At 46.4% G+C, this 26,023-nt stretch overlaps 1 protein-coding gene across 1 annotated transcript in view; it reads left to right on the top strand.

The window, feature by feature from the left end:
• Positions 1-26,023, top strand: part of ret (ret proto-oncogene receptor tyrosine kinase) — an 89,313-nt gene that overhangs the window by 58,815 nt on the left and 4,475 nt on the right. Inside the window, exons 5-18 of the mRNA XM_080215629.1 lie at positions 557-728; positions 3,862-4,061; positions 4,921-5,212; positions 6,275-6,400; positions 7,058-7,165; positions 8,504-8,623; positions 9,809-10,065; positions 11,424-11,571; positions 13,185-13,292; positions 16,712-16,923; positions 19,474-19,596; positions 20,850-20,920; positions 21,649-21,786; positions 22,238-22,337. Of these exons, the coding sequence (XP_080071755.1) occupies positions 557-728; positions 3,862-4,061; positions 4,921-5,212; positions 6,275-6,400; positions 7,058-7,165; positions 8,504-8,623; positions 9,809-10,065; positions 11,424-11,571; positions 13,185-13,292; positions 16,712-16,923; positions 19,474-19,596; positions 20,850-20,920; positions 21,649-21,786; positions 22,238-22,337 (2,175 nt within the window). The remainder of the gene's footprint in view (positions 1-556; positions 729-3,861; positions 4,062-4,920; positions 5,213-6,274; positions 6,401-7,057; positions 7,166-8,503; positions 8,624-9,808; positions 10,066-11,423; positions 11,572-13,184; positions 13,293-16,711; positions 16,924-19,473; positions 19,597-20,849; positions 20,921-21,648; positions 21,787-22,237; positions 22,338-26,023) is intronic.

A 26,023-nucleotide genomic window follows, 5' to 3' on the forward strand; every position in this document is an offset into this window, starting at 1 on the left:
TTCCTCCCAACTCAACCAGCCTCAGTTACATTAGGTCTCTCTTTATGTGTGCCCAACCTGCTTATAATTGAACATTGTAACCTAGCACCTCCTGCTTTGCATCAGTTCCCACTCTCCCCAAAGTCTCATTCAAGAGATTTTTCATTCTGTTTCACAGAATCCCGATAGTGCAGAAGGAGGGTATTCGGCCCATTGAGTCTGCACTGACCATAATCCCACTCAGGCCCTATTACCATAATCCCACATATTTAATCTGCACGTCCGCCTGACACTAAGGAGCAATTTAGCATGGCCAATCCACCTAACCTGTACATCTTTGGACTGTGGGAGGAAACTGGAGCATCTGTTCACCCACTCACTCACGTTCCATGACAGAATGGCCTGTATATAATTTTGAGAGTTGGCACCCCTTATTTTAGTTCTAATGTCCTCACTCAACAGAGATGTCGAATGGGATGGTGGCTCGCTGTGAGCCTATTTGATACTACCACACAAATGCAAGGTCTACCCCCATTGAGGTTTGATGCTCGCTCCTAGACTTCTCCTTGTCTTTCAGAACACGGTGGTGGCCACTCTCTATGTGTACGATACCGACAGCACCACTAAATACACCACAACGGTGACGAGGAACGATACTTGGATTACGGATAACTTCAGAGTGAAGGCTACCCCTCTGGAGACACCAGCCAGTGTCGAAAACCCAGCCCGAGGGACGGTAAACAGATATGGTAAACCCTCGTCAAAACACCTGTCCTTCGGCAATGCAGACAAGTAGAAAGGAAAATGACTGCCAATGCTGGGCTACAGGGAGGGCTGGAGATACACGGCAGGTCCTTTAGGGGGACAGTGGGAGATGCGTGTTTGTGACTTGGAATACTTTGGGTGGAATTTCGCCATTCCGCCTACATGGAAATCAGAGCGGGAGGGACAGGACCACGCAAAGGTCCATTGACCTTGGGTGAGATTTTCCAGACTTGGGGCAAGCGGGGCTGGAAAATCCTGCCCTTTGAATTGAAATCTGAACTAGGAGCAAGCTGATAAATAGGAATGGGGGGGGGTTGCGGTCTGCGGAGGGTGGAGGTTTGATTGATTGGCAGCGCTCTGTGTCTTGTACTTTTACAACACGCCATGGTTCCTGGACTCTCAGAGAGAAATACAGAACTAATCTGAAGATACGCAGCTCTGGGCTAAAGGGAAAGGGATGATCTCAGTGCGTTCTGTTTATAAACAGCATTATAATTTTATTACACATCCATACACTTTACCCCAGTCGCACTTTGTGTTGGCTGATAGGTGTTCGGGTGATTTATTCAATGAATGACCTTCAAGCCTGAATCATAGGGGAAACTTTTCTCATTAAGTGCTCCTGGTGTAGAGCTTTCTGCAATGCAAATAAAGCATCAGATATGTGGCCCCTGACCTCACTGAATGTTGCAGCAGAATCGAGGGGCTGTATGGCCTCCTCCTGCTTTTATTTCTGAGGCCCTGACGGGAGCCTGCAGACTTGATGTTCCATCCATTAGAATAATGGATGGAAGTTTACCAAGGCCACATATTCATCACCATAACGCAATGGGGTCTGGACTCACCGCCGTGCAGAGTTCCATTTCAGGCGTCAGAACATTTACTGTTTAGCATTCAATCTGGTTTTGTCTAAAAGACCCTCACAAAGATTAAATGAAGGCTAACAGAGAAGCCAAGAGCTGCATTAGCAAGCCTGGTCTCCAGGTGAGGAACTGACCTTTTACCTGGGCTGATTGGGAGTGCCAGCGTCCTGCCAAGGCAGCGAGTTGCTGACCCGAAGTAGGGAAAAAAAACATAAAATAAATGTCACTTGAAGTCTGACTAGTATCTTTACATGTTATCATAAAAAATAGGAACAGGAGGAGGCCACTCAGCCCTTCCAGCTGCTACACCATTCATTGAGATCATGGCTGATCATCCAACAAAACAGCCTGATCCGACCTCGCACCCCATGGATATTTCTCATCATGCAGCTCTCCCACTTTACTAACAACGATCGTGATCCTATGGACACTGAACAATCGTAAATTCACTTTAAATACTGACAATTTTTTAAAAAATAGGGTTTCATAGAATCCCTACAATGCAGAAGGAGCCCATTCAGTCTGCACTGACCACAATCCCACCCAGGCCCTATCCCCATAACTCCATCCTTAACCCTGCTAATCCCCTGACACCAAGGAGGAATTTAGCATGACCAATCCATCTTACCTGCACATCTTTGCAGTGTGGGAGGAAACCGGATTACCCAGAGGAAACGCACGCAGAAACAGGGAGAACATGCAAACTCTGCACAGGCAGTGACCCAAGCCGAGAATCAAACCTGGGTCCCTGGCACTGAGAGGCAGCAGTGCTAACCACTGTGCCGCCCGCGTTTATATAGCACCTTTCAGGCCTTTCCAAATTGCTTTACAGCCAACAAAATACTTTTGTTGTGATGTAGGAAACACTGCAGGCAATTCATGCATAACAAGATCCCACAAAGAGCATGGAGTACCACCCTGCTCTACAACTAAAGGATTTGGTGTGTTCACCTGTAAGGCAGAGTGGGTCTGCGCTTAGTTAGAGAGACAGCAGCATAACTGAGTGTCACACTAGAGGGTCAGCCAAGGTTACCATGCTTGCGTCTCTGGGGCGGGATGTGAATCCACAGCCTTCCGATTCCGAAATGAAATTGCCAGCACTGAGCCCACGGTTGACTCAAATGTAACGGTGTTAGCAGAGAGAGAGAGCGCTGCATGGGTCAGTCACTGAGGTGGACGGATGAATGAAACATATCAAACAGGTCAATATCAACCTGCAAACTCTTCCAAAAGTGCCAATGACAGGCAGTGAGAGATTCCTGGTCAGCCAAGTGATGGAATGAGTGTTATCGCCTCCACCGTCACTATCCACAGCTCCAGACCGCAGCATGCATGGAAAAGTCATAAAATCGCTGCAATGCAGAAGGAGGCCATTTGGCCCATTGGGCCTGCACCTACCATAATCCCACCCAGGTCCTATCCCTATAACCCCATGCATTTACCCTACCCAGTCCTCCTGACACTACTGGGGAACTTAGCATGGCCAATCCACCTACCCCGCACATCTTTGGAGTGTGGGAGGAAACCAGAGCACCTGGAGGAAACCCACGCAGACACGGGGAGAACGTGCAAACTCCAGACAGTGACCCAAGCTGAGAATCGAAGCCAGGTCCCTGGTGCTGTGAGGTGGTAGTGCTAACCCACTGTGCCATCGTGCTGCCCAAGTCTGTGTTGCCATAGAATATTAGCCTGTGTGATTGCAGTATAGGTCACTATTAAATGTGGCACAGTAGTTAGCACTGCTGCCTCACAGCGGCAGAGACCCGAGTTCAAATCTGGACTTGGGTCACTGTGTCTGTGTGGAGTCTGCACATTCTCCCCGTGTCTGTGTGGGTTTCCTTTGGGTGCTCCAGTTTCCTCCCACAGCCCAAAGATGTGCGGGTTAACTGGATTGGCCACGTTAAATTGATCCTAGTGTCAGGGAAACCAGCAAGGTAAATATGTGGTGTTTTGGGAAGAGGGCCTGGGTGGGATTGTGGTCGGTGTAAATGCAATGGGCTGAATATTCCCCCTCCTGCAGTGTAGGAATTCTATGATTTTGGATCAGAGTCCCCTGGGGAAGAGCGGGGGAGTTCTCCGGGTGTCCTGTTGGGATTCTATGATTGTATATGAAAATAAATGAGAGAATGAAGATATAGACAGATTTAAAGAGGGGTGTGAGGAGGATTGTATGAAGCATAAACGTCTCTGCGTGGACTTTCCCGTGCTCTGGGATTCAGTGTAACTCCATGAATTTTCCCCGTGTTTTATTCAGAGTTGATACTGAAGAAGAACTTGTCGATCTCGGAGAACCGATCCTTCAGTCTGGAAGTGTTGGTCCATGATACAGAATACAGTGGCCCCAACAGCTCAGTCAAACTTCACTTCAATGTGACCATCCAGCCAATCATCATCGAATTCACCGAGAAAATGTTGCACTTCTCGCTGAATCGAAACGCAGGCCGTTCTGCAAAGGTGATGGGTTTTTCTTTTAAAGATGCGGGGGCGGGGAAGGTTGTGGGGGGTGGGGGTGGGGGTTCTGCTGTATGCAAGTCTCAGTCTGAACAATTGCAAAACTGTAAGAATCGCTAGAGACTGAAACTGATACCGAGGGGGTGTAGTTTTGTGCTATTAATCCTGGTGCTGTGCTAGGGGAGGCAGTGGCGTAGTGGTATTATTGCTAGACCATTAATCTAGAAACTCAGCTAATGGCCTGGGGTCCCGTGTTTGAATCCTGCCACAGCAGATGGTGGAATTTGAATTCAATAAAAGATATCTGGAATTAAGAATCTATTGATGAACATGAATCCATTGTCAGAAAAAACCCATCTGGTTCACTAATGTTCTTTAGGGAAGGAAATCTGCTGTCCTTACCTGGTCTGGCCTACATGTGACTCCAGAGCCACAGCAATGTGGTTGACTCTCAACTGCCCTCTGAGGACAACTAGGGATGAGCAAAAAATGCCGACCAGCCAGCGATGCCCATGTCCCACAAATAAATTTTTAAAAAATCTCAGTTTTGGAGCAAGCTATTTTTAGAATCTGGATACTTATTTTTATGCCCACAGTGGTTAGCACTGCTGCCTCACAGTGCCAGGGAGCCGGGTTTGATTTCTGGCTTGGGTCACTGCCTGTGTGGAGTCTGCATGTTCTCCCCATGCCTGTGCAGGTTTCCTTCGGGTGTTCCGGTTTCCTCCCTTAAACTTCTACTTCCGGGTGAGTCCCTTGTGGAGTAATCATCTTAAGATCTAGAGCCAGAGTTCCGCTTATCTAGGGTGGGGTTCGAACCCTCCACTAACTGTCGCTGGTTCACTGCTTCCACTGTGTGTTACAGATTGGCAAAATCTGCATTGCAAACTGCCACAACTTTCAAGCCTTGAATATAAGCTACACACTGGTGCCCCTGATCCAGACAGAGGCGAACGTCACACAACAAGACAGAAACTGCTCTTCCATTGTGGGAATCCTTAAGGGAGCGGAGGATATATTTGGGTTCCTGTATGTCAACGATGTGAAAGTGTTGAGAAACAGCTCTTGTTCCAAACTTCACTACACCATCATTGCCAATGAATCACTGAGCAAGGAGGAGGCCAGGGCCAACATTATTGTCACTCTGGAGGGCACACGTATGTATCTGTACTGCAGAATTGGTGTTCCTTCCTTCCCTCTGTGTTTAAGGCTCTTCACTCTCAGAATTAGAAGGATGTTTATCTGGACTGGAAGGTTTGAATTCTAAGGAGAGGCTGGGACTTTTTTCCCTGAAGCATAGGAGGATGAGGGGTGACCTTATAGAGGTTGATTAAAACATGAAGGGCTTAGATAAGGTGAACCGCTAAAGTCTTTTCCCTCAGGGTAGGCGGGAGTCCAAACTAGAGAGCATAGGTTAAAGGTGAGAGGGGAAAGATTTAAAAAGGGGCAACTTTTTCCACACAGAAGATGGTGCGTGTATGGAATGGGCTGCTAGAGGAGGTGGTAGAGGTGGGTACAATGACAACATTTAAGAGACATTTGGACAGATACAAGGATGGGAAAGGTTTAGAGGGATATGGGCCAAATGCAGGCCAATGGAACTAGTTCAGTTTAGGAAACCTGGTTGACGTGAAGGGGTTGGGCGGAAGGGCCTGTTTCTGTGTTGTATATCTCTGTGACTCTTACCTTCTTTGGCCACACTTCTGTGTTCAGCTGAGAAGGACAAGAAAGAAAGGGGGCTAGCAAGGGTAAGTAGAGATTAGGGGATAGGACCTGGGTGGGGTTTGGTTTGTGATCGGTACAGACTTGATGGACCAAATGATCTCCTCCTGCATTGTAGGGATTCCATGATTCTGTGAATAGAGAGATATGACACAGGATGGGATTTTCCAGCCTTTCCTGCCTAAGGAATCTTCTGGTTCCATCGGAGGCAACACCCCCCCGACAGCAGGGCAGGCAAGCTATAGAAAGCTTCCCAGACCTTGGTGGGACTGTGAGATCTCACCAGTGACTAATGGCAAGCCACCTTCACCATTGGAGACACACTGCAATGGGTGGGGAGGGAGAACCCAGCCCTGGGGAATATGAATTTAAGCTGGAATTTTAGTCACGCCCTATTTATTTTCTTACAGCTGACAACAGGTGTGATGATTCATGCACGACTGAAACCCCGGGTGAAAATACCTGGAACTAACTGATGTTTCTTTTTCCTCTTCCAGTCATTGACAAAAATAACAATTGTCCCAAAATCTGTGCGACAAACAAGCAGCGTTCCGAGTGTGAGGAATGTGGCGGTCTCGGGACCTTAACTGGGAAATGCCAATGGCGGCAGGGCTTTGAAAAGGGTAGGAATTTTCCAGAATAACTCAAATGTGTCAGTTCCTCACACTGTCTGTTATACACAAGATTTGAATGTTAATCACTGAATGGCTTCAGTGTAAATTATGTCCAAGTGACGTGCTTAACCCTCAGATCTCTTGAAATGCCTCGAGATGCTTCAGTTAATAAAGTTTAAAGTTTATTTGTTAGTCACAAGTAGGCTTACATTCACACTGCAATGAAGTTACCGTCTTGTCTGTACAGCACTCAAGAAACACTACTTTTCACTGTATACTGATACATGTGACAATAATAAATCAAAATCCAATAGGTGATTCATGAGAAACTACTTTGAACAGAGAGTGGAGAGAGTATTGAACTCGCTACCCTGGAGAATGTTGAGGTGAATGGCACTGATGCATTTAAGGAGAAGTTAGATAGGCAAATGAGGGTGAAAGGAATGAGATAATTGATAGTTTAGATGAAGAAGGGTGAGAGGAATCTCATGGAGTATTAATACTAGCACGAACCTGTTGCTGCGCTGCAAATACTTGGTCAATCCACCTCAATATGTAATCTGTGTGGGATATTCAAAATGTAACTCTTGATCACCCTGCATCATAAATGTATTGCTTGGCTTATCAATGGGCTCGTCACTCTGAATATTTTAATTCCACCTGCAGGTATATCAAAAAACTATTCCACCTGCTCATCGGACCTCTCCAGCTGCCCTGATGGATATTGTGATGTGGTGGAGAAGAGGAAGAGTACATGTCCACAGGATTGCATCGGTATGTAAAGCGCAGTCACCCATGCTCCGTTTAAGCTTAACTCACCAGCATGGGCAGCAGAGAGAACAACCAGGCCTAAAGGTGGCACAATGCTTAGCACTGCTGCCTCACAATGCCAGAGACCCAGGTTCAATTCCCAGCTTGGGTGACTGTCTGTGCGGAGTCTGCACGTTCTCCCCGTGTCTGCATGGATTTCCTCCAGGTGCCCCAGTTAGGTGGATTGGCCGTGCTAAATTACCCCTCAGATGTACAGGTTAGGTGGATTGGCCACTCTAATTTGCTCCCTTAGTATACCAAGATATGTGGGTTAGGGGGACTATTGGGAATGGGGTTACAGGGATAGGGAGGGTGGGCCTGGGAGAGAATCCCTGTTGGAGAGTTGGTGTAGACTCGATGGGCTGAATGGCCTCCTGCACTATGGGATTCGATGATATATGTCAGCTGTTTTTTTCACCGCAGCAAGTTTCTCCATCACAGCTTACAAAACATGACCAGAAAGAGAAAGGAAGCCCAACATCTCTGACTTCTGGATGTATTAGCTTTATAAAGGTGGAGAAATTAGATGATCTTGTCCAAAGGACACAGCAGGGTGGACACAGCAGGCTGAACTGGGCAGTAGAATCACTCAATGTGCCTTAAATGTAACATCCCTGATCTTAGAGAACAGAACGTCCACCAATTTTTTGTTGATTCATTTCAAAACTTATCTGGGGAATCTTACTCCTTGGCAGTGCTGTTTAGAAAGGGGTCTCACCAGTTTGTGATTCCGACTCAAGGACATAATTTTACCTCAAGCCACCTAGTCCAGACAAATTGCATTCCTGCTTTGCTTCCACTCAATCCTTCAGTGGGATGGCTGAGATGGGGAACTCTCCAGATTAAGGCTGGGATTTTCAAATCCTGTCATGGTGGGGCCCACTGCAGAAGATTCAGCAGGGCTGGACAATCCCAATGACTAGCGGGGCCTGGAAAATCCCACCCTAAGTCTGAGTCCCTTGGGATTTGAAATTCCCTTCATAGATTCATAGAGGTTTACAGCATGGAAACAGGCCATTCAGCCCAACTTGCCCATGCTGCCCCTTTTTAACCTCTAAGCTAGTCCCAATTTGCCAGCATTTGGCCCATATCCCTCTATACCCATCTACCCGTGTAACTATCTAAATGATTTTTAAAAGAAAAAATTGTACCCGTCTCTACTACTACCTCTGGCAGTTTGTTCCGGACACTCACCACCCTCTGTATGAAAAAATTACAAGCAAAGCCATTGAGATTGAGAAGAGGAATTGCAGCTAAGAGCTCCACATATCTCACATGATCTGTTTGATCTCTTTGATGCAGAATGGGACAATGTCGTTGGTGGATTTGAACCTGGAGAGCTGGGAGGAATTAAAGGTGGTTTTGGAACATGTGTCTGCTATTCTGATAATAAATGCGTCTGCCAGAAGGATGACATTGTTGGTATGTTGATTGCTGGAATCATTTTCTTGGCACTTAACAGATGCAAGTGTGAGGGCTAAATTTACCAAGAGTCCCTGGGCTGCTGCAGAGTAGCTGGGGAGTTAGAAAGCCCTGGGGCATGCAGCACCCAAGTTTCCCGATATGTGTTATCTCTGGGTGTCCAATTCCTCGCTCCCCTTTGATTAACTGCTTTGATCTTCATCAGAATCAGCAGCCTTAGCTTACGGAGTTACGGCAAGAATATTGATGAAAAAGCCTTGATTTCTCATCAGTGGTGTAAGCCAGTAACCACCCATCCAATCAAGAATATCGATCACTTGGCAAGAAAGCCTGAGGTGAAACAGCCACCTTGACTGAAGGATGGCACCTTGAACAGTGCAGTGCTCCATCAGTACTGCACTGAAAAGAGTCAGCCTGATTCCTACCTTGTCCTAGGCCACTTTATGTCACTTACTGCTGCCTCACAGCACCAGGAACTTGGGTTCGAATCTAGCCTCAGGTCACTGTCTGTGCAGAGTCTGCATGTTCTCCCCACGTCGGCATGGCTGTCCTCCGGGTGGTCTGGTTTCCTCCCACACTCCAAAGATGTGCGGGTTATATGAGTTGGCCATGTTAAATTGCCCTTAGTGTCAGGAGGATTAGCAGGGTAAATACGTGAGGTTACGGGGATAGGGCCTGGGTAGGATTGTGGTCAGTGCACACTCGATGGGCCATGCTCAATAATAGGCACAGTGGTTAGCACTGCTGCATTATAATGCCAGGGACCCGGTTCTATTCCCAGCTTGGGTCACTGTCTGTGAGGAGTGTGCACTCTCTCCCGTGTCTGGGTGGGTTTCCTCCGGGTGCTCCGGTTTCTTCCCACATTCTGAAAGACGTGCATTGGCCCAAAAAGACGCCGGAGTGTGGCAACTCGGGGGAATTTCACAGTAACTTCGTTGCAGTGTTAATGTAAGCCTTTACTGATAAATATACTTTAAAAAGAATGGCCTCCTTCTGCACTGTAGGGGTGCTATGATCCTGGTGGCTTTGGCAAAGAGAGATAGGCCATGTCCCCTCGATGGTTGGCTGATTGGCGAGATGGGGAGGAATAGTGACAAAATGTTGCCCACCTTGAGCTGAGATATATTAACTGACATGGGTTTATGCTCAGCTGAATTGTCACGGTGTCCTCTGTTTCATTCACAGAGCTGGTTTGCGATGATTTGTGTAAAACCATCATCGCTGCTGCGGTGCTGCTGTCGTTTATTTTGTCCGTGCTGCTCTCCTCCTACTTCATTCACCGGTACCACAAGAACACTCCCAAACCCCCCATTGCCTCAGCGGAGATGACTTTCAGGAGGCCAGCTCAGGCCTATCCCATCAGCTACTCTTCGAATAATATCCGCAGACCTTCCATGGATTCCATGGAGAATCAGGTGGCAGTGGATTCCTTCAAGATCCCGGTGAGTGCCATTTTTACTGTGGCCTTGTAAGGATTGGTTGTGTGAGGTGTCAAGACTAGAGGCAGAAGTAGGCCATTCAGCCCATCAAATCTGCTCCACTATTCAATGCGATTATAACTGACCCGATAGGATAAGCCTCAAATCCACTTTCCCACCTTATTCCCATAATCCTCAATTTCCTTACTGATTAAGAATCTATCTCAGCCTATTACATTCTTAATGGCCCAGCTTCTACAGCCCTCTGTGGCAAAGAATTCCACAGATTCACCACCCTCTGGGAGAAGACATTCCTCCTCATCACTTGTCCAAACATTACAAATGCTGCTTAATGCATTAATTTTGATCTTTGCACGCTGGTTTCCAAGTTGGAATCTGTGGAGTGTTGAGTGTCCACAAGGTGATCAGGTGTCTGTATATTCCGCTACCGTTTGGCTTACTAACTTGGTGGCCCGGATTTTAAACCAAGCTCCTCAATGGAAATAGAGCAGGTTTACTTTTTATTCATTCACGGCATTGTTGGCATTGATTTCTCCTTCTTAATTGTCCTTGAGAAGGTGGTGGTGTGCCCACTTTTTGAATACCAGCTTGCTTCAGAGTAAACCACTTTGCTGTGACTCTGAGGTTATATGTCTGTATACCAGCCTGGGTAAGCACGGCAGCTTTCCTTCTTTGAAGAGCATCAAGGAATCGGATGGAATTTTTCAGCAATCTGGAAGTTCTGGGGTCACCAATACTAATCACAGATTTCATTTAATTAACTGTGGAAGGATTTGATCCCACATCTCTGCATCATTGGGTGGCACAGTGGTTAGCCCTGCTGCCTTGCAGCACCAAGGACTCAGGGTCAATTCCAGCTTTGGGTCACTGTCTGAGGGAGAATTTGGCACGGTCAATGCACCCTAACCAGCGCATCTTTCAGACTGTGGGAGGAAACCAGAGCACCCGGAGGAAACCCATGCAGACACGGGGAGAACGTGCAGACTCCACACGCTGGGAATTGAACCCAGGTTCCTGGTGCTGTGAGGCAGTAGTGCTAACGACTGTGTGTGATCCTGGTTGCAGTGATGACATATGTGCAGTAGTCTGGAGGTACGAATAGCAGTGGTACAGGCTCCAGTGGTCTTCCCATCACATGGCTGATCGGGAATCTCTCTGCTAGCTCTTACTGCCATTGGATGTGATGTGGGAGGCTGATAATCAACCTGTTTGGCCTTGTTATGCGCACACATTCCTCGAGTACCAAGCTCTGGAGGAACTCCAATCCAGAGCTCTGGTTCAGAGACAGGGACACGATCTGTATAAACCAGCCAGTTCTGGACAAACCGTAATTTCCATACATGTTTCTTTCTTTCCAACAGGAAGATCCCAAGTGGGAATTCCCAAGGAAGAACCTAGTCTTAGGGAAGACCCTTGGGGAAGGAGAATTTGGGAAAGTAGTGAAGGCTACAGCGTTCAGGCTCAAGGGCAAAGCAGGCTACACCACTGTGGCTGTCAAGATGTTAAAAGGTAAGACTGAATATCTTCAAAGTTTAATGGTGATGAGCAAGTATTGTTACATCCATAGAGTAATAGTTATGTTAATGAGACCATGATGATATTAATGATGTAACTGTGACATCAGGAGGCAGGTGACCAAGAGGCTCCAAAAGAGCCAGGCACAGAATAGTCTGTCTTGAAAACCCTCAAGTCTTTGTGAATAGTACAAAGAACAAAGAAAAGTACAGCACAGGAACAAGTCCTACAGCCCTCCAAGCCTGTGCCAATCATGATGCCCTAACTAAACTTAAAAAAAAATCTTCTACCCTTAACAAATTGCGTCAAGTTAAACAATGCCAACTCTCTCAAGTCTGTCAGAGAAGAACCACAGAATCATACGATGCAGAAGAGGCCATTTCGCCCATAGAGACACACGAGAACCATCTAACCTACCAACCTAATCCCAACACTTAATTACCAACTCTTGGCCGATAGCCCTGAATGTTATGATGTGCCAAGTGCTTACCTAAGTACTTCTTAAAGGATGTGAGGCAACCCGCCTCCACCACCCTTCCAGGCAGCGCATTCCAGACCATCACCACTCTCTGGGTAAAAAAAGATTTTCCTCACATCCCCCCCAAATCTCCTGCCCCTCACCTTGAACGTGTACCCCCCCGTGACTGACCCTTCAACTAAGGGGAACAGCTGCTCTTTAGCCACTCTGTCCATGTCCCTCGTAATCTTATACACCTCAACCCCAAACAACATCACCGTCAAATCATGTGACTGGCTCTTACAGCAATCATGCACCCACTTAAATATATGACAGCGGCCTCTCCATGCACTGTGGGGAGGGGGAGAGGGGGCTATGCAATGCTGTCAAAATTCCACCAGTCCCTCTCAATCCATCTCCATACAGTGGGTAGGCAATCGGCAATCCAGCTAAAGTTTATTTACTAGTCACAGGTACATTAACATTTACTGTGAAAATCCCCTAGTTGCCACACTCCGGTGCCTGTTCGGGTACACTGAGGGGGAATTTAGCATGGCCAGTGCATCTAACCAACACATCTTTTAGACTGTGGGAGGAAACTGGAGCACCCGGAGGAAACCCACGCAGACACGGGGAGAACGTGCAAAATCTGCACAGATATGCTGCCCGCGACGCTGTCAAAGTTCCGCCAGCCCTTCTCAATCTACCTCCACAGAGTGGGTAGAAAGTTGGCAATCTCGGCTAGTGATGGGACAGGATTGAAGAATGGTACTGATTCAGCAGGCCACCATTTTACCAGTCTTCTCCCCCCACCACCCCCAACCGAATTGTTAAAATTCAGCCCTAATTTCCTTCTCCTGAGATTACATCACAGACCAGCTGATCAGAGCACCTCAGACTGCCCCAACCATTCGACCTTCTAGGCTGTGGGGAGAGGGAAAGAATGTGAGGGGTGAGGGGTGGTGGGCGGTGCAGGAGCTGCAGTTCCAAAGAATGCTCCCCCTGCGTTTTTTTTTTGTTTTTGGCCTCTGTGAATCTGACGTCAGATGCTTTACACTGAAGGCGAGTTGTTACTGTTTCTATGGGAAGTGAAGTCTGATAGTGGCTCTCTCTCCAATTTGAATTGACTCTCTGTTTCTGTGTCTGGCAGAAAATGCATCTCAGAGTGAGCTACGGGACCTCTTATCTGAATTCAACTTGCTGAAACAAGTCAGTCATTCCCACATTATTAAACTGTATGGAGCCTGCTGCCAGGACGGTAAGAGAACCTTGGATGCAGGGTGATATTTGCCACAACTTCACTTGCATCATCACACGTCATTATTTCTGTCGCTTTATGTTAACAAGGTTCACTAGATCGATTCCAGAGATGAGGGGTTTGTCGTATGAAGAGAGATTAACAGTTTAGGCCGATACTGTCTGGAATTTAGAAGAATGAGGGGAGATCAAATTGAGGTGTACAAGATGTAAGAACATAAGAAGTAGGAGCAGGAGTCGGCCATCTAGCCCTTCGAGCTTGCCCTGCCATTCAATAAGATCAAGGATGATCTGAAGTGGATCAGTTCCACTTTCCCGCTCTCTCCCCATAACCCTTAATTCCCTTGTCTATCAGAAACCTATCTACCCGTGACTTAAATATATTTAGCGAGGTAGCCTCCACCACTTCAACGGGCAGAGAATTCCAGAGATTCACCACCCTTTGAGTGAAGAAGTTCCTCCTCTACTCCGATCTAAACTGTCCCCCCCTTATCTTGAGGCTGTGCCCTCGAGTCCTGCTATCCTTTCTAAGCGGGAAGAACCTCTCTACCTCAAGATGATAAAAGGTATGGATAAAGTAGATGTGGAGCGAATGCTTCCTCTTGTGGGACATTCTAGGACAAGAGGTCATAGTCTTAGGATAAGGGGTAGCAAATTTAAAACAGGGTTGAGGAGAAACTATTTCTCCCAAAGGGTTGTGAGTCTGTGGAATTTGCTACCCGAAAGTACGGTGGATGCTGGGACAGTGAGTAAATTTGAGGAGGAGTTGGAAAGATTTTTAATTGGTAATGGGTTGAAGGGTTATGGGAGAAAGGCAGGAAAATGGGGATGAGGAGCACATCAGCCATGATTGAATGGCGGAGTGGATTCGATGGGCCGAATGGCCTAATTCTGCTCCTGGATTTTATGAACTTATGTTGACCTATTGAATGTAAAGGCCGAAGTGGATAAGACAGAGAGATGTTTTGTGTGAGACCAGTACTATAGGGAGCATAAATATAAAATAGTCATTATTCCATCCAATAGACAACTTAGAAGAAATTTTTCACAACTTTTTTTAGAATATGGAACTCTTGGTAAGAAGGAATTGAGGCCATTATGACCAAGTTGAGAGTGATAGGCTGCCTCCTGTCTTGGGTCAGTTATAACAGAGTTTGAATTTAAAAGGGATGTGTTGTTGCCAGCTTAATTTATATTTAACTGTGTTCAAGAAATAAAGTTTATTTATTAGTCACAAATAAAGCTTGCGTTAACACTGCAATGTAGTTACTGTGAAATGCCCTGGTCGCCACATTCCGTTGCCTATTCAGGTACATGGAGGGAGAATTTAGCACAGCCAGTGCTCCTAACCAGCACGTCTTTTGCACTGTGGGAGGAAACCGGAGCAACCCGGAGGAAACCCACACAGACACAGGGAGAACATGAAGATTCCACACAGACAGTGACCCAAGCCGGAAATCAAACCCGGGTCCCTGGTGCTATGAGGTACCAGTGCTAACCACTGTTTTAAGCCCGTTTCCTCAAGTTAACTAATAAAGAGTTAGTTTTGTTTTGTTGCTAAACCTCAGAAATCATTCACAAAAGAAGTTTAAAGTGCATAAGGATACCTAACTTGCCACTAAGGCTAAAATGCACACAAAAACAACACCCTCCCTCCTCCAAAATTTTACAAAGTATCAGAACTTAAAATGTAAAGTCAGAAAATAACTGATTCCCGCTCTGTCCAGATGCCTGTTTATAGCTGAAGAGTCACTTTCCACACCAGCTGCTGGTACTGGGGTTTCTCACTGAAGTATTCACTCTGCAGTTACAGCTGCCTGATTCTCTTTTCGCTTGGAGACAAGAGTGTTGATTTGGAATCCTCCTTTAAGAACTCTGGGTTTGCAGCAATGAGATCTTCTGGTGTGTTTCCAAACCCACAGACAGTTCAGCTTTGATAAGAGACGAAGGGAGGGTTTAAAGTTTATTTATTAGTATGACAAGTAGGCTTACATTAACACTGCAATGAAGTTACTGTGAAAATCTCTTAGTTGCTACACTCCAGCGCCTGTTCGGGCACACTGAGGGAGAATTTAGCACGGCCAAAGTGCCTAGCAAACATGCCATTCGGACTGTGGGAGGAAACTAGTGCACGCGGAGGAAACCCACGCAGACATGGGGAGAACATGCAGATTCCAAATAGACAGTGACCCAAGCCGGGAATCGAACCCTAGTGCTGTGAGGCAGCAGTGCTAACCACCGTGTCATCCAAGGGTGTTACTCCATGGCAATCTCTCTGAGACTGTCAGTTCAAATCCAGTCTATTTCAGCCAAGAACCTGGCCATGTGACCTTTCTCTGGTTTCTGCCTGGGCTCCTCATCTTGTCTCTGAGAGCTCCATTGACTCCACAAAATAGCTTGCGTCCTTCACAAAGGCAACATTGCATCTGCTGTAGGCCAATGTCCTATGCTTCACCACAAAATGTACATTTGTAGCAACACTGGGCAATATACTCTGAAATGCAGGCAAGTCCTTGATGCCAGCTATGTTTTCAGGGAAAGGCGTCACCCAGTCAGTGCTGTTGAGTCAGAACGGAAAGCTGTAGTCGCAGACAGCCAGAGACGGGTAATTTACCCTCCCAATTACAGAGTAAATCATGTGTACACAGGGAAATGGAAAATGGAATAACCTTTCAGAACTTATTGCTGCATTACAGATGTCTAACCATCATCTCCATCATAAATCTTGCTTTTTCTTTCAATATTTGATTAAACAGTGCTGTATCTGCAGGTTAAAGTAAGTGGGTTAATAGGTTGTGTACAAGGCTTGGAATCAATAGCAGTCAATGAAATGTGAATTCTCCCAGCGAGTGAGTTCCTTTCTCAGTTTCAGTGGCCACTGTCTGCCTGGGATCTGGAGCTTTTCCCTGTCCCTCATTACATCCTAATTCCAAAGGAGTGTAGAATCATTTGAGATTCCTTCACCATCATTCCCATTAGGTTTCCATGCGGATTTTTCTGCCAGTTAGCAACCAGCTGATACAGAACCAGGATTTCTGTACAGAGCAAAACCAGCAAAAGGAGGCCATTTGGCCCATCAGATCTGCACTGACCACAATCCCACCCGGACCCTATCCCTGTAACCCCACATATTTACCCCACTAATCCCCTGACACTAAGGGGCAATTTAGCATGGCCAAGCAACCTAACCCGCACATCATCGGACTATGGGAGGAAACCAGAGCACCCGGAGGAAACCCACGCAGACATGGGGAGAATGTGCAGACTCCACACAGACAGTGACCCAAGGCTGGAATTGAACCCGGATCCCTGGCACTGTGAGGCAGCAGTGCTCACCACTGTGTCACCGTGCTGTAAATGCTATATTGATATAAAACAAGGGGAGGCTCTTTGGCTCACCGCTACTCCTTTCTTTGGCAGGTCCTCTGTATCTTATTGTGGAATACGCCAAATATGGATCTCTGAGGAGTTTCCTGAGGGAAAGTCGCAAAGTCGGCCCCAGTTACTTGGGCGAAGGCAATCGAAATTCCAGTTACCTGGATAATCCGGATGAGCGGGCCCTGACCATGGGAGACTTGATATCCTTCGCCTGGCAGATCTCCCGTGGGATGCAGTACTTGTCTGAAATGAAGGTGATCCTTTATGCTTTTTGTATACACGGCTGTTGTTGAAGGTGTTGAGTGGCTAAGGCTTGCGTGATGTTTGGAGATGAGCTATGCGCTCATACCCAAGTCTCCCCTATGAATCACGCCCCACTGATTTGAGTGGGTTAACGCATCTCCTTCTGAATCAGAATGGGCAGCGATCAAACCCCACTCCAGGCAAACCAGGTAAAGAGTGATCCGAACTGTAGCTGTGAGCTCTGGATCCACTGCTGTATTTGCATTCAGTGGCTGTGACTGTCATCATTTTGAGATATGGGAGCCCTCTGTTTAGGAATAACCCACGCCCACATCAGACAACTTAGAGATGTTCATGTCCTTGGAAGGAGTGTACAGCACATCAGCCTGTCAATCATAAAATCATCATAGAATCCGACAGTGCAGAAGGAGGCCATTTGGCCCATCGAGTCTGCACTGACCACAATCCCAGCTAGGTCCTATCCCCATAACTCCATGCATTTACCCCAGTTAGTCCCCTGACATGAAGGGGCAATTTCGCACCTAACCCGCACATCTTTGGATTGTGGGCGGAAATCGGAGCACCCAGAGGAAACCCACGCAGACATGGGGAGAATGTGCAAACTCCACTCAGGCAGTGAGTCAAGGCTGGAATTGAACCTGGATCGCTGGCACTGTGAGGCAGCAGTGCTAACGGCTGTGCCACTGTGCCACCCCTTTTAGTGCATCGCGCCTATTATAGATTCCTCGCTGTTGGAACATTTCCAAGCTGGAAGATTTTTTAAAAATTTGCTTGCGGGACCCGAGCGTTGCTGGCTGACCAGCACTTACTGCCCATCCCTAATTGTCCTTGAGAGAGTGATGATGAGCTGCCTTCTTCAATCTCTGCAGTCCACGTGCTGTGCGTTGACCCACAACGCAATTAGGGAGGGAATTCCAGGATTTTGACTCAGCAACTGCAAAAGAACGGCGATATATTTCTAACTCAGGACAGTGAGTGGCTTGGAGGGGAACTTGCTGTGCTGGTGTTCCTAGGTATCTGCTGCCCTTATCCTTCTAGATGGAAGTGGTTGTGGATTTGGAAGGTGCTGCCTAAGGATCTTTGGTGAATTGCTGCAGCGCATCTTGTCATCTCCTGTGGGTCCTTTCATGACTGAAAGTTCCGATTTGGGATTGACATGCATGTTCACAAACATGTTGTGGGCTATTGGTGCTCGGGGGAACCTCTGCCACTGTGCCGGTTCTGACCCTCTCCGGGTGTATCGGGCATTGTGAGTTTGGGATAGACGGCCCTTGAGAAATGCTGAACCAGATTTTGGTGCTTGCCTCCACGTGGGCTTGTCTCCGAAGTGCAGTGTTCCCCTAAGGGTGGTGGTCTGCAAGGCTGATGTTTGTAAAGTATATTTTAGGGTATCATTGTATTCTTTCTACTGACCACTGTGATGTTGTTTACCCTGAGACAGTTCCCCATAGAAGGGATTTCTGTAATCATCCAGCTGTGTTAGGGGAGCCAGTGACATGGTGGTATTGTCACTGGACTTGTAATCCAGAGACTCGGGGTAATACTCTGGGGACCTAGGTTTGAATCCCACCTCAGCGGATGGCGAAATTTGAATTCAATAAAAAATCTGGAATTAAAAGATGGCCATGAAACCATTGTTAATTGTCACTAAAAATCCATCTGATTCACTATTGTCCTTTAGGGAAGGAAATCTGCTGTCCTTACCCGGTATGACCGGCATAGTGGTTAGCACTGCTGCCCCACCGCACCAGAGACCCGAGTTCAGTTCAGTTCTGGCCTCGGGTCACTGTCTGTGTGGAGTTTGCACGTTCTCCCTGTGTTTGCGTGGGTTTCCTCCGGGTGTCTGGTTTCCTCCCACAGTCTGAAAGATGTGTGGGTTAGGTTGATTGGCCATGCTAAATTTACCCTAGTGTCAGGGGCATTAGCAGGGTAAATATGTGGGGTTATGGGGATAGGGCCAGGGCGGTATTGTGGTCGGTGCAGAGGTGATGGACTGAATGGCCTCCTCATGCACTGTAGGGATTTTATTATTCTATGGATTCTATTTGACTGTAAATCCACAGCAATGTGGTTGACTCTTAACCGCCCTCTGGAAAAAAACAAGCCACTCAGTTCAAGGGACAATTAGGGATGGGCAACAGTTGCTGGTCCAGTCAGTAATGGCAACATCCCATGGAAGAATAAAGGAAAGAGACATAACCTATCCATCTAAGTTAGAAATTCAACACAGGTAGGCATCACACTCTTCTCCAAAGAAAGAACGAAAGAAACTTCTCAATCGCTATATTAATTGGACGATCGTTGATATAGTTGGTTCAGCCGTTAGCTGTGACCACTTGTTAAGCAGCTCAGTATAACCAGTGAGTGACCTGATTTATAGCAATGTTCCTCCACCCAGCAATGAGCTTCCATTACAGAATTCACTGTGTGTGAGGTGACACCAAGGGCCAGAAGCCAGACCTGTTAGATATTGTGGCCTTATGTTTAAACGTGACCTGACCATCTATCTAGCTGCTTTCATCATGGTGTTTTCCTCCTAGCTTGTCCATCGTGACCTGGCAGCGCGGAATGTTCTGGTCGCAGAAGGACGCAAGATGAAGATCTCCGATTTTGGGCTCTCCAGGGATGTTTACGAGGAGGACTCGTACGTAAAAAGAAGCAAGGTATTGTATACTTACTTTAATCATCCGTCATCGACAAATATCCCTCAGTGTACAGCATGCAAAATGATACATCCTGATGGTGCGGCATTCCACTGCTCCAGTGGCTTTTATGACTTACTTCAGAATGTGATTCCCCATTGCTTCTAGCTTTGAGAACATAGAACACTACAGCACAAACAGGCCCTTCGGCCCACAAGTTGCACTGATCATATCCATACCTACCAGGCCGTAGAACTATCTATACCCTTCAATCCCATTAAATCCCACGTACTCATCCAGAAGTCTCTTAAAAGACCCCAGCGAGTTCGCCTCTATCACCACCGACGGTAGCCGATTCCACTCACTCACCACCCTCTGAGTGAAAAACTTATCCCTGACATCTCCTCTGTACCTACTCCCCAGCAGCTTAAACCTGTGTCCTCTTGTAGCGACCATTTCAGCCCTGGGAAATAGCCTCTGAGAATCCACCCTATCTATTCCTCTCAACATTTTATAAACCTCTATCAGGTTGCCTCTCATCCTTCGTCTCTCCAGGGAGAAAAGACCTAGCTCGCTCAACCTATCATTGGGAAGGTGGTGATGGAGTGGCATGATGGAACAATGGTTAGCATTGCTGCCTCACAGTGCCAGGGACCCAGTTTCAATCCTAGCCTTGGGTCACTGTGTGGAGTTCGCACTTTCTCCCCATGTCTGCGTGGGTTTCCTCCAGGTGCTCTGGTTTCCTCCCACAGTCCAAAGATGTGTAGGTTAGATTGGCTATGCTAAATTCTCCCTCAATGTACCTTTAGTGGCAGGGAATTAGCAGGGTAAATATGTGGCATTATGGGGATAGGGACTGGGTGAGACTATTTCCGGTGCAGGCTCGATGGGCAGAATAGCCTCCTTTTGCACTGTAGGGATTCTATGATTGTATAAATCAATGAAATAAAAAGGCAGTCGGGGAGATAATCCTCAGGCCCATCCTTGCTCCCATGATCCTGAAACTGGCTCCTTTCAGCGCCTCCCATTCATTCTCCATAGAAGAGAGTTCGGCAGCCTGGGGAGAGACGCTTCATCAGGATTGATGAAAATGAAGAGCTGGTGGGGAGGAAAGTATTTGTCTCCTTAGTAGCTTCACCTGTGATGATAAATAGCTGGGGTTCCTTCCTGCCTCACATTGTACCCCCATCTGCTGGGAGAGAGACAGGATAGCCTCTGACTCACATTTCCAATGAATGTGATTTTCTCTCTCCTTTGCTTCTGCTGTTCTGTAGGGACGGATTCCTGTCAAGTGGATGGCAATCGAGTCTTTGTTTGATCACATCTACACCTCACAAAGTGATGTGTAAGTTGTTTGAGTTTGATTTATTATTGTCACATGTATTAGCATACAGTGAAAAGTATTGTTTCTTGCGTGCTCTACAGACAAAGCATACCATACACAGAGAAGGAAAGGAGACAGTGCAGACTGTAGTGTTACAGTCATAGCTAGGGTGTAGAGAAAGATCAGCTTAGTGAGAGATAAGTCCATTCAAAAGTCTGACAGCAGCAGGGAAGAAGCTGTTATTGAGTTGTTGGTACATGACCCCAGATGTTTGTATCTTCTTCCCCAGTGGAAAAAGGTGGAAGAGAGAATGTCTGGGATGCATGGGGTCCTTAATTATGCTGGCTCTGGATCACAACATATCTGTGATTTGAATCGGCAAACACAGATTATCCTACATTAATGCCAATTTCAGGGCAGTAACTGACAAAGTTGGCACATTTATGTTATGGCCGGGTCAAAGATCGGGACAAATTAGCAGGATATCGGGATCATGCACTCTGATCCCATTTCCCTGCATTGTTTTATATCCTTCCTTTTCAAATAGACATCAAATTCCCTTTCACAACTTCACTATCAACTTGTACTAAAACATTCCATCTAATCCTGCACAGAACCAATAATCCCTCTCAACTGTACAACTGAGTCAGTCTCTATTTGAACCAAATAAGCCATTGGGCCAACTGCTGGAAGGGCCATTGTTACCAGTGGTGAGTAATAACCCGACTTTCTTCCCTTTCTCCATCCAGATGGTCATTTGGCATTCTCCTGTGGGAGATAGTGACACTGGGTGGAAATCCATATCCTGGAATTGCCCCTGAACGTCTCTTCAATCTCCTGAAAACGGGATACCGGATGGAGAGACCGGAAAACTGCAGTGAGGAAATGTACGGCAAACTTTTAAAGCCATGAAGCAATGGGTAGAATTTCTGAATTAGCGTTCTTCACACAGCATAACAGGACTGTGATTACAAAGATATACACAGGATGGGGAGGCGTACGTGGGATGGGGGAGGTGTGTGTTGGAAGGGAGAAGGTGTGTACTGGATGGGGAAGGATGCACTGGATGGGGAAGTGTACGCAGGATGGCGAAGTGTGCACTGGATGGGGAGGCGTACGCGGGATGGGGAGGTGTATGTGGGATGGGGGAGGAGTGTGCTGAATTGGGGAGATGTGCACCAGATTGGGGAGGTGTACGTGGGATGGGGAGGTGGACGCGAGATGGGGGAGGTTAACCTGCCTGTCACCGATACAGTCGTGGTTGCAACTTGCGAACGCTATAATTCTCTCTTCCTCAGGTGCGGTAGGTGATGTAACTGTGATGTAATTCTCCCTCAGGTACAACTTGATGTTGCGATGTTGGAAACAAGAGCCAGACAAACGGCCCACATTTGCAGAAATCAGCAAAGAGTTGGAGAAAATGATGGTGAAGAGCCGGGTCAGTACAATATCTCACTGGCGTCCTGGTCTCCTGCAAGTTTCACACAATTTTTATTTCATTGAAAAGCTTTGGGAAAGGATGACATCACTGAATGTAGCGCGTCACCAAGATTGAGAAGAATAAAGTAAATGATTAAATAGATCAGGAAATGGCACCATAGAACAGGACAGAAGGGGGCCATTCGAGCCAGTGTGCCTGTTCTAGTTCTATGCAAGAGTAACTCACTTGCTGAAATTCCCCAGTCTTGTCCTCGTGGCAATTCTAATTCTCCTTTGAAGGCTACAGTTAGATCTGCCTCCACCATGCTGTCAGACAGGGCATCCCAGATCCTAACCACTCGCCGCATCAGAAACATTCCCCCCTTCCCCCCCACCCAATTCCCGATTGCTCTGTTTGCCAATCGCCTTCAATCTGTGCCCTTTCTATCTCGATCATTCCACCAATAGGAACAGATTTTCCCTACCCATCATGATTTTGAATATCTCCATCAAAACTCCTCTCCACCTTCCCTTCTCCAGGGAGAACCTAGCCAGTTTCTTCAAACTGGGACTTTTAACTGTGTGAGATTGGAAATATTGCAGTGATGAGGCATTCTACAACTTGCGGGTACTGCAGAGGATTTGTTAGGGAGCAGATCAGAAACTCCAAGGTATATTTTGACGTTAGCCTGGACCCCAACTTTCTTTGATTTTGGTGAATTCTATTTTAGAGTGAGTGTAAGGTGTTTTGCTCTCTGTGTGAATTCTGTTGATCCACTAGCAAACTTTTATTAAAACAAACATTATTTAATAACACAGTTAAAATATAACAAAAAGAATTAGCATAACTTTTACCAATTGAAATATTTAAACACAACAAGGTCTAACTCTTAACAGCTAGCTATCTCTATAGTTCCAATTTAAGCAATACCCCCACAGATATATATTGTTCTTCTGAATCACTTACCACAAAAACATTTAGTTCACATGAATGCTCAGTTTCCAGCCTTTTAATCCCTCTTTACAGAGATACAGAAAGATACCTGTCTTCTGACTCCCATACAGCAGAGTCCAGAGAAAGATCTTCAAACAACAGGGCTTCAGATAAAGAGATCTATTTTCTGGCAGGTCCCAACCTCCAGTCTCCAGAGAGAGAAAGCTCTAAACGGGGGATCTCTCTCAAGATCCTAAGCAACAACAGAGCTTGTGTTTCTCTGTGAGCTTAGCCCCGCCCAATCACATGAATTTTCCTGCCAATCAACCTAATCAAACCCTGCTCGGAAGAATCCCAGGGGAAGGCATGAACAATACTGTATTAGTCCAGATTAAAACAAACATTCCAGCAATTAGGATCAATTATGCTTCTGCAGCATCAACATTTCGGCTGGCAGTTACAGGCAAAGCGGCACCAGCAAATAGAACTGACTCATAAAAATAGTCCTGCACAAGAAACGTGACACAAATACATTTCTTAAAGGCACTGTATCATTAGAGAATGTATATGAGTAGGAGATTGTTTGATGAACCTTTATGTTGACTATAAAGGTTGAAGAGCATTGTAAAATGGGAGTGTTTGGAACTCAGAACATGTAGAGGATTTTGAAGGAACCCCAAACATTATAGTAATCTGATAAATAGTGACACAAAGAACAACTTGAGAGAGAAGTTGCTGGCTAGGTGGGGCATTAGTTGAAAAACTGCTTTCAAAGCAGTGGGTAACCTGTTAGAAGAATCACTTGGAATTTAAGTGCAGGATTCAAGACATGGAAAGGTTCAAACATTATGTAAACAGGTTTGAGAAGGAAAGTAACTGTTTGACTCGAAAGGGCTTTTTGGAAGAAACTTTAGAAACCAATAAAAGCAGCTCCCTCTGAATATTACAGATTCCTATTTTCTAAATAGCCCCAACGTGCTTTGTCCACGCTGATAGTTGTGATCTCTGAGCTGTAGTACCATCCTTGCAGTTTTCTTTTTCTGAACCCTCACCACTGCCTCCATATCCGTTTGGAAATGTGCAGAAAGGTGAGGACAGTTTTCCCCTGCCTAACCTTGGGAACAGACATTGTCCGTGCCACCCAGACTCCTGATATGTGCTCCTGTTGTGTCAAACTCTGCATCAAGAGCTCCAAGATGTATATCTCACTCCCAATCAGTGCAGAGGAACAGGAGAAGCCCATTCAACACCCCCCTACATCGTTCTATTTGACCATAGCTCGTCTTTTGATTTTCTTTACCAGCCTTTTTTCAACATCTCTTATCACTCCATCCAATCCAAATCTAGGATGGGTATTTTTAGCCGCGCTCGCCCCGAGGCCAGAAATTTGCGTCAATGGATCTTTGCGTGGTCATATTCTCCCCGCGGCAGGTGGGGTGGGAAAATTCCGCCCGAGCATTCCAGCTTTGAAATTTCAAGACCATCCCCTCAACATTCACAGCCATTTGGTTGGAACAGCGATGGGCGGGGGGAGATGTGGGGCAGTGGGGAGGGAAGATGAGAATTCCAGATACTCTGTATATGAAAGATTGCTTCCAGACTTCATTCCTGAATGGTGCATGTGGGCTGTTTGTTCGGTAGGTATGAAGAAATCTTTGTAATCATACATAGGTTAACTGTAAGTCTTTCTTGGCGCCTAGAATTAATTACAAATACACATTCAACTGTATAGTAAAGAATACAAGCTCGGAGCTGTTTCCATGCTGGCTGGTACACATGTCTCTGTCTAATACTGGATTGCTCCTGGGTACAGGTCATGTGCTCTCTTACATCACTGTGTGGGGCAGCACTGTATTCAGTCCTACGTTAACCCTGTATGTGCCAAACCCTCATTGAATCCATAGAATCCTGCAGTGGAGAAGGAGGCCATTTGGCCCATCGAGTCTGCACCAACAACAATCCCACTCAGGCCCTATCCCCATAACCCATGTATTTACCTTGCTAGTCCCCCTGACAATAAGGGGCAATTTAGCATGGTCAGTCCACCTAACTTACATGTCTTTGGACTGTGGGAGGAAACCGGAGCACCCGAAGAAAACTCATGCAGACACGGGGACAGTGTACAAACAGTCACCTGAGGGCGGAATTTAACCCAGGTCCCTGGCGCTGTGAGGAAGCAATGCTGGCCACTGTGCCTCCTGTACTGAGGGACCATGTACAGCCCCTATCTAATGTTTTCTTATTCAGGATTTCCCCAGGATATCTTCTCCATCACTTTTATCAAAGAACAGAATCTAGTAATTTGTCCATGTTAACGGAACAGGAAAGGGTTAATTCAGTTCTTGATATCTGCATGTATTCTGGTGCTATATTATAGGTTGCAAATCACTGTGAGAAACCAGCCAATAGCTATCTCCGTGTCCAATGACCAATCAGATGAGTTAAGCTATGTAAATGAGTATAAAAGGATGCGAATCAGTTAAGCCCTATCACAGATAGTGTCAGAAGCACTTCAATGGCACTTCAATCAGCAATTTATTGTACAAAGTCATTTTCTCCCTCCATTGCTCTCTGGCTGATTCTGTTCTGGTCTTTGTCTACACCTCGGCCTGCTTTATCTATCATTTTCTCCTTGTCTTCCTGCCTGATTCTCTTCATCAATAAGGCTCCAAATCTGTCTCTCCCGTCACTCTATCCTCTCAAAGTAAAAGCAACTTACTGCAGATGCTGCAATCTGAAACAGAAGATCTCAGCAGGGCTGACAGCCTCTG

The sequence above is a fragment of the Carcharhinus amblyrhynchos genome, chromosome 31, assembly GCF_965287045.1.
Source record: "Carcharhinus amblyrhynchos chromosome 31, sCarAmb.v2.hapA, whole genome shotgun sequence".
Lineage (NCBI taxonomy): Eukaryota > Metazoa > Chordata > Chondrichthyes > Carcharhiniformes > Carcharhinidae > Carcharhinus > Carcharhinus amblyrhynchos.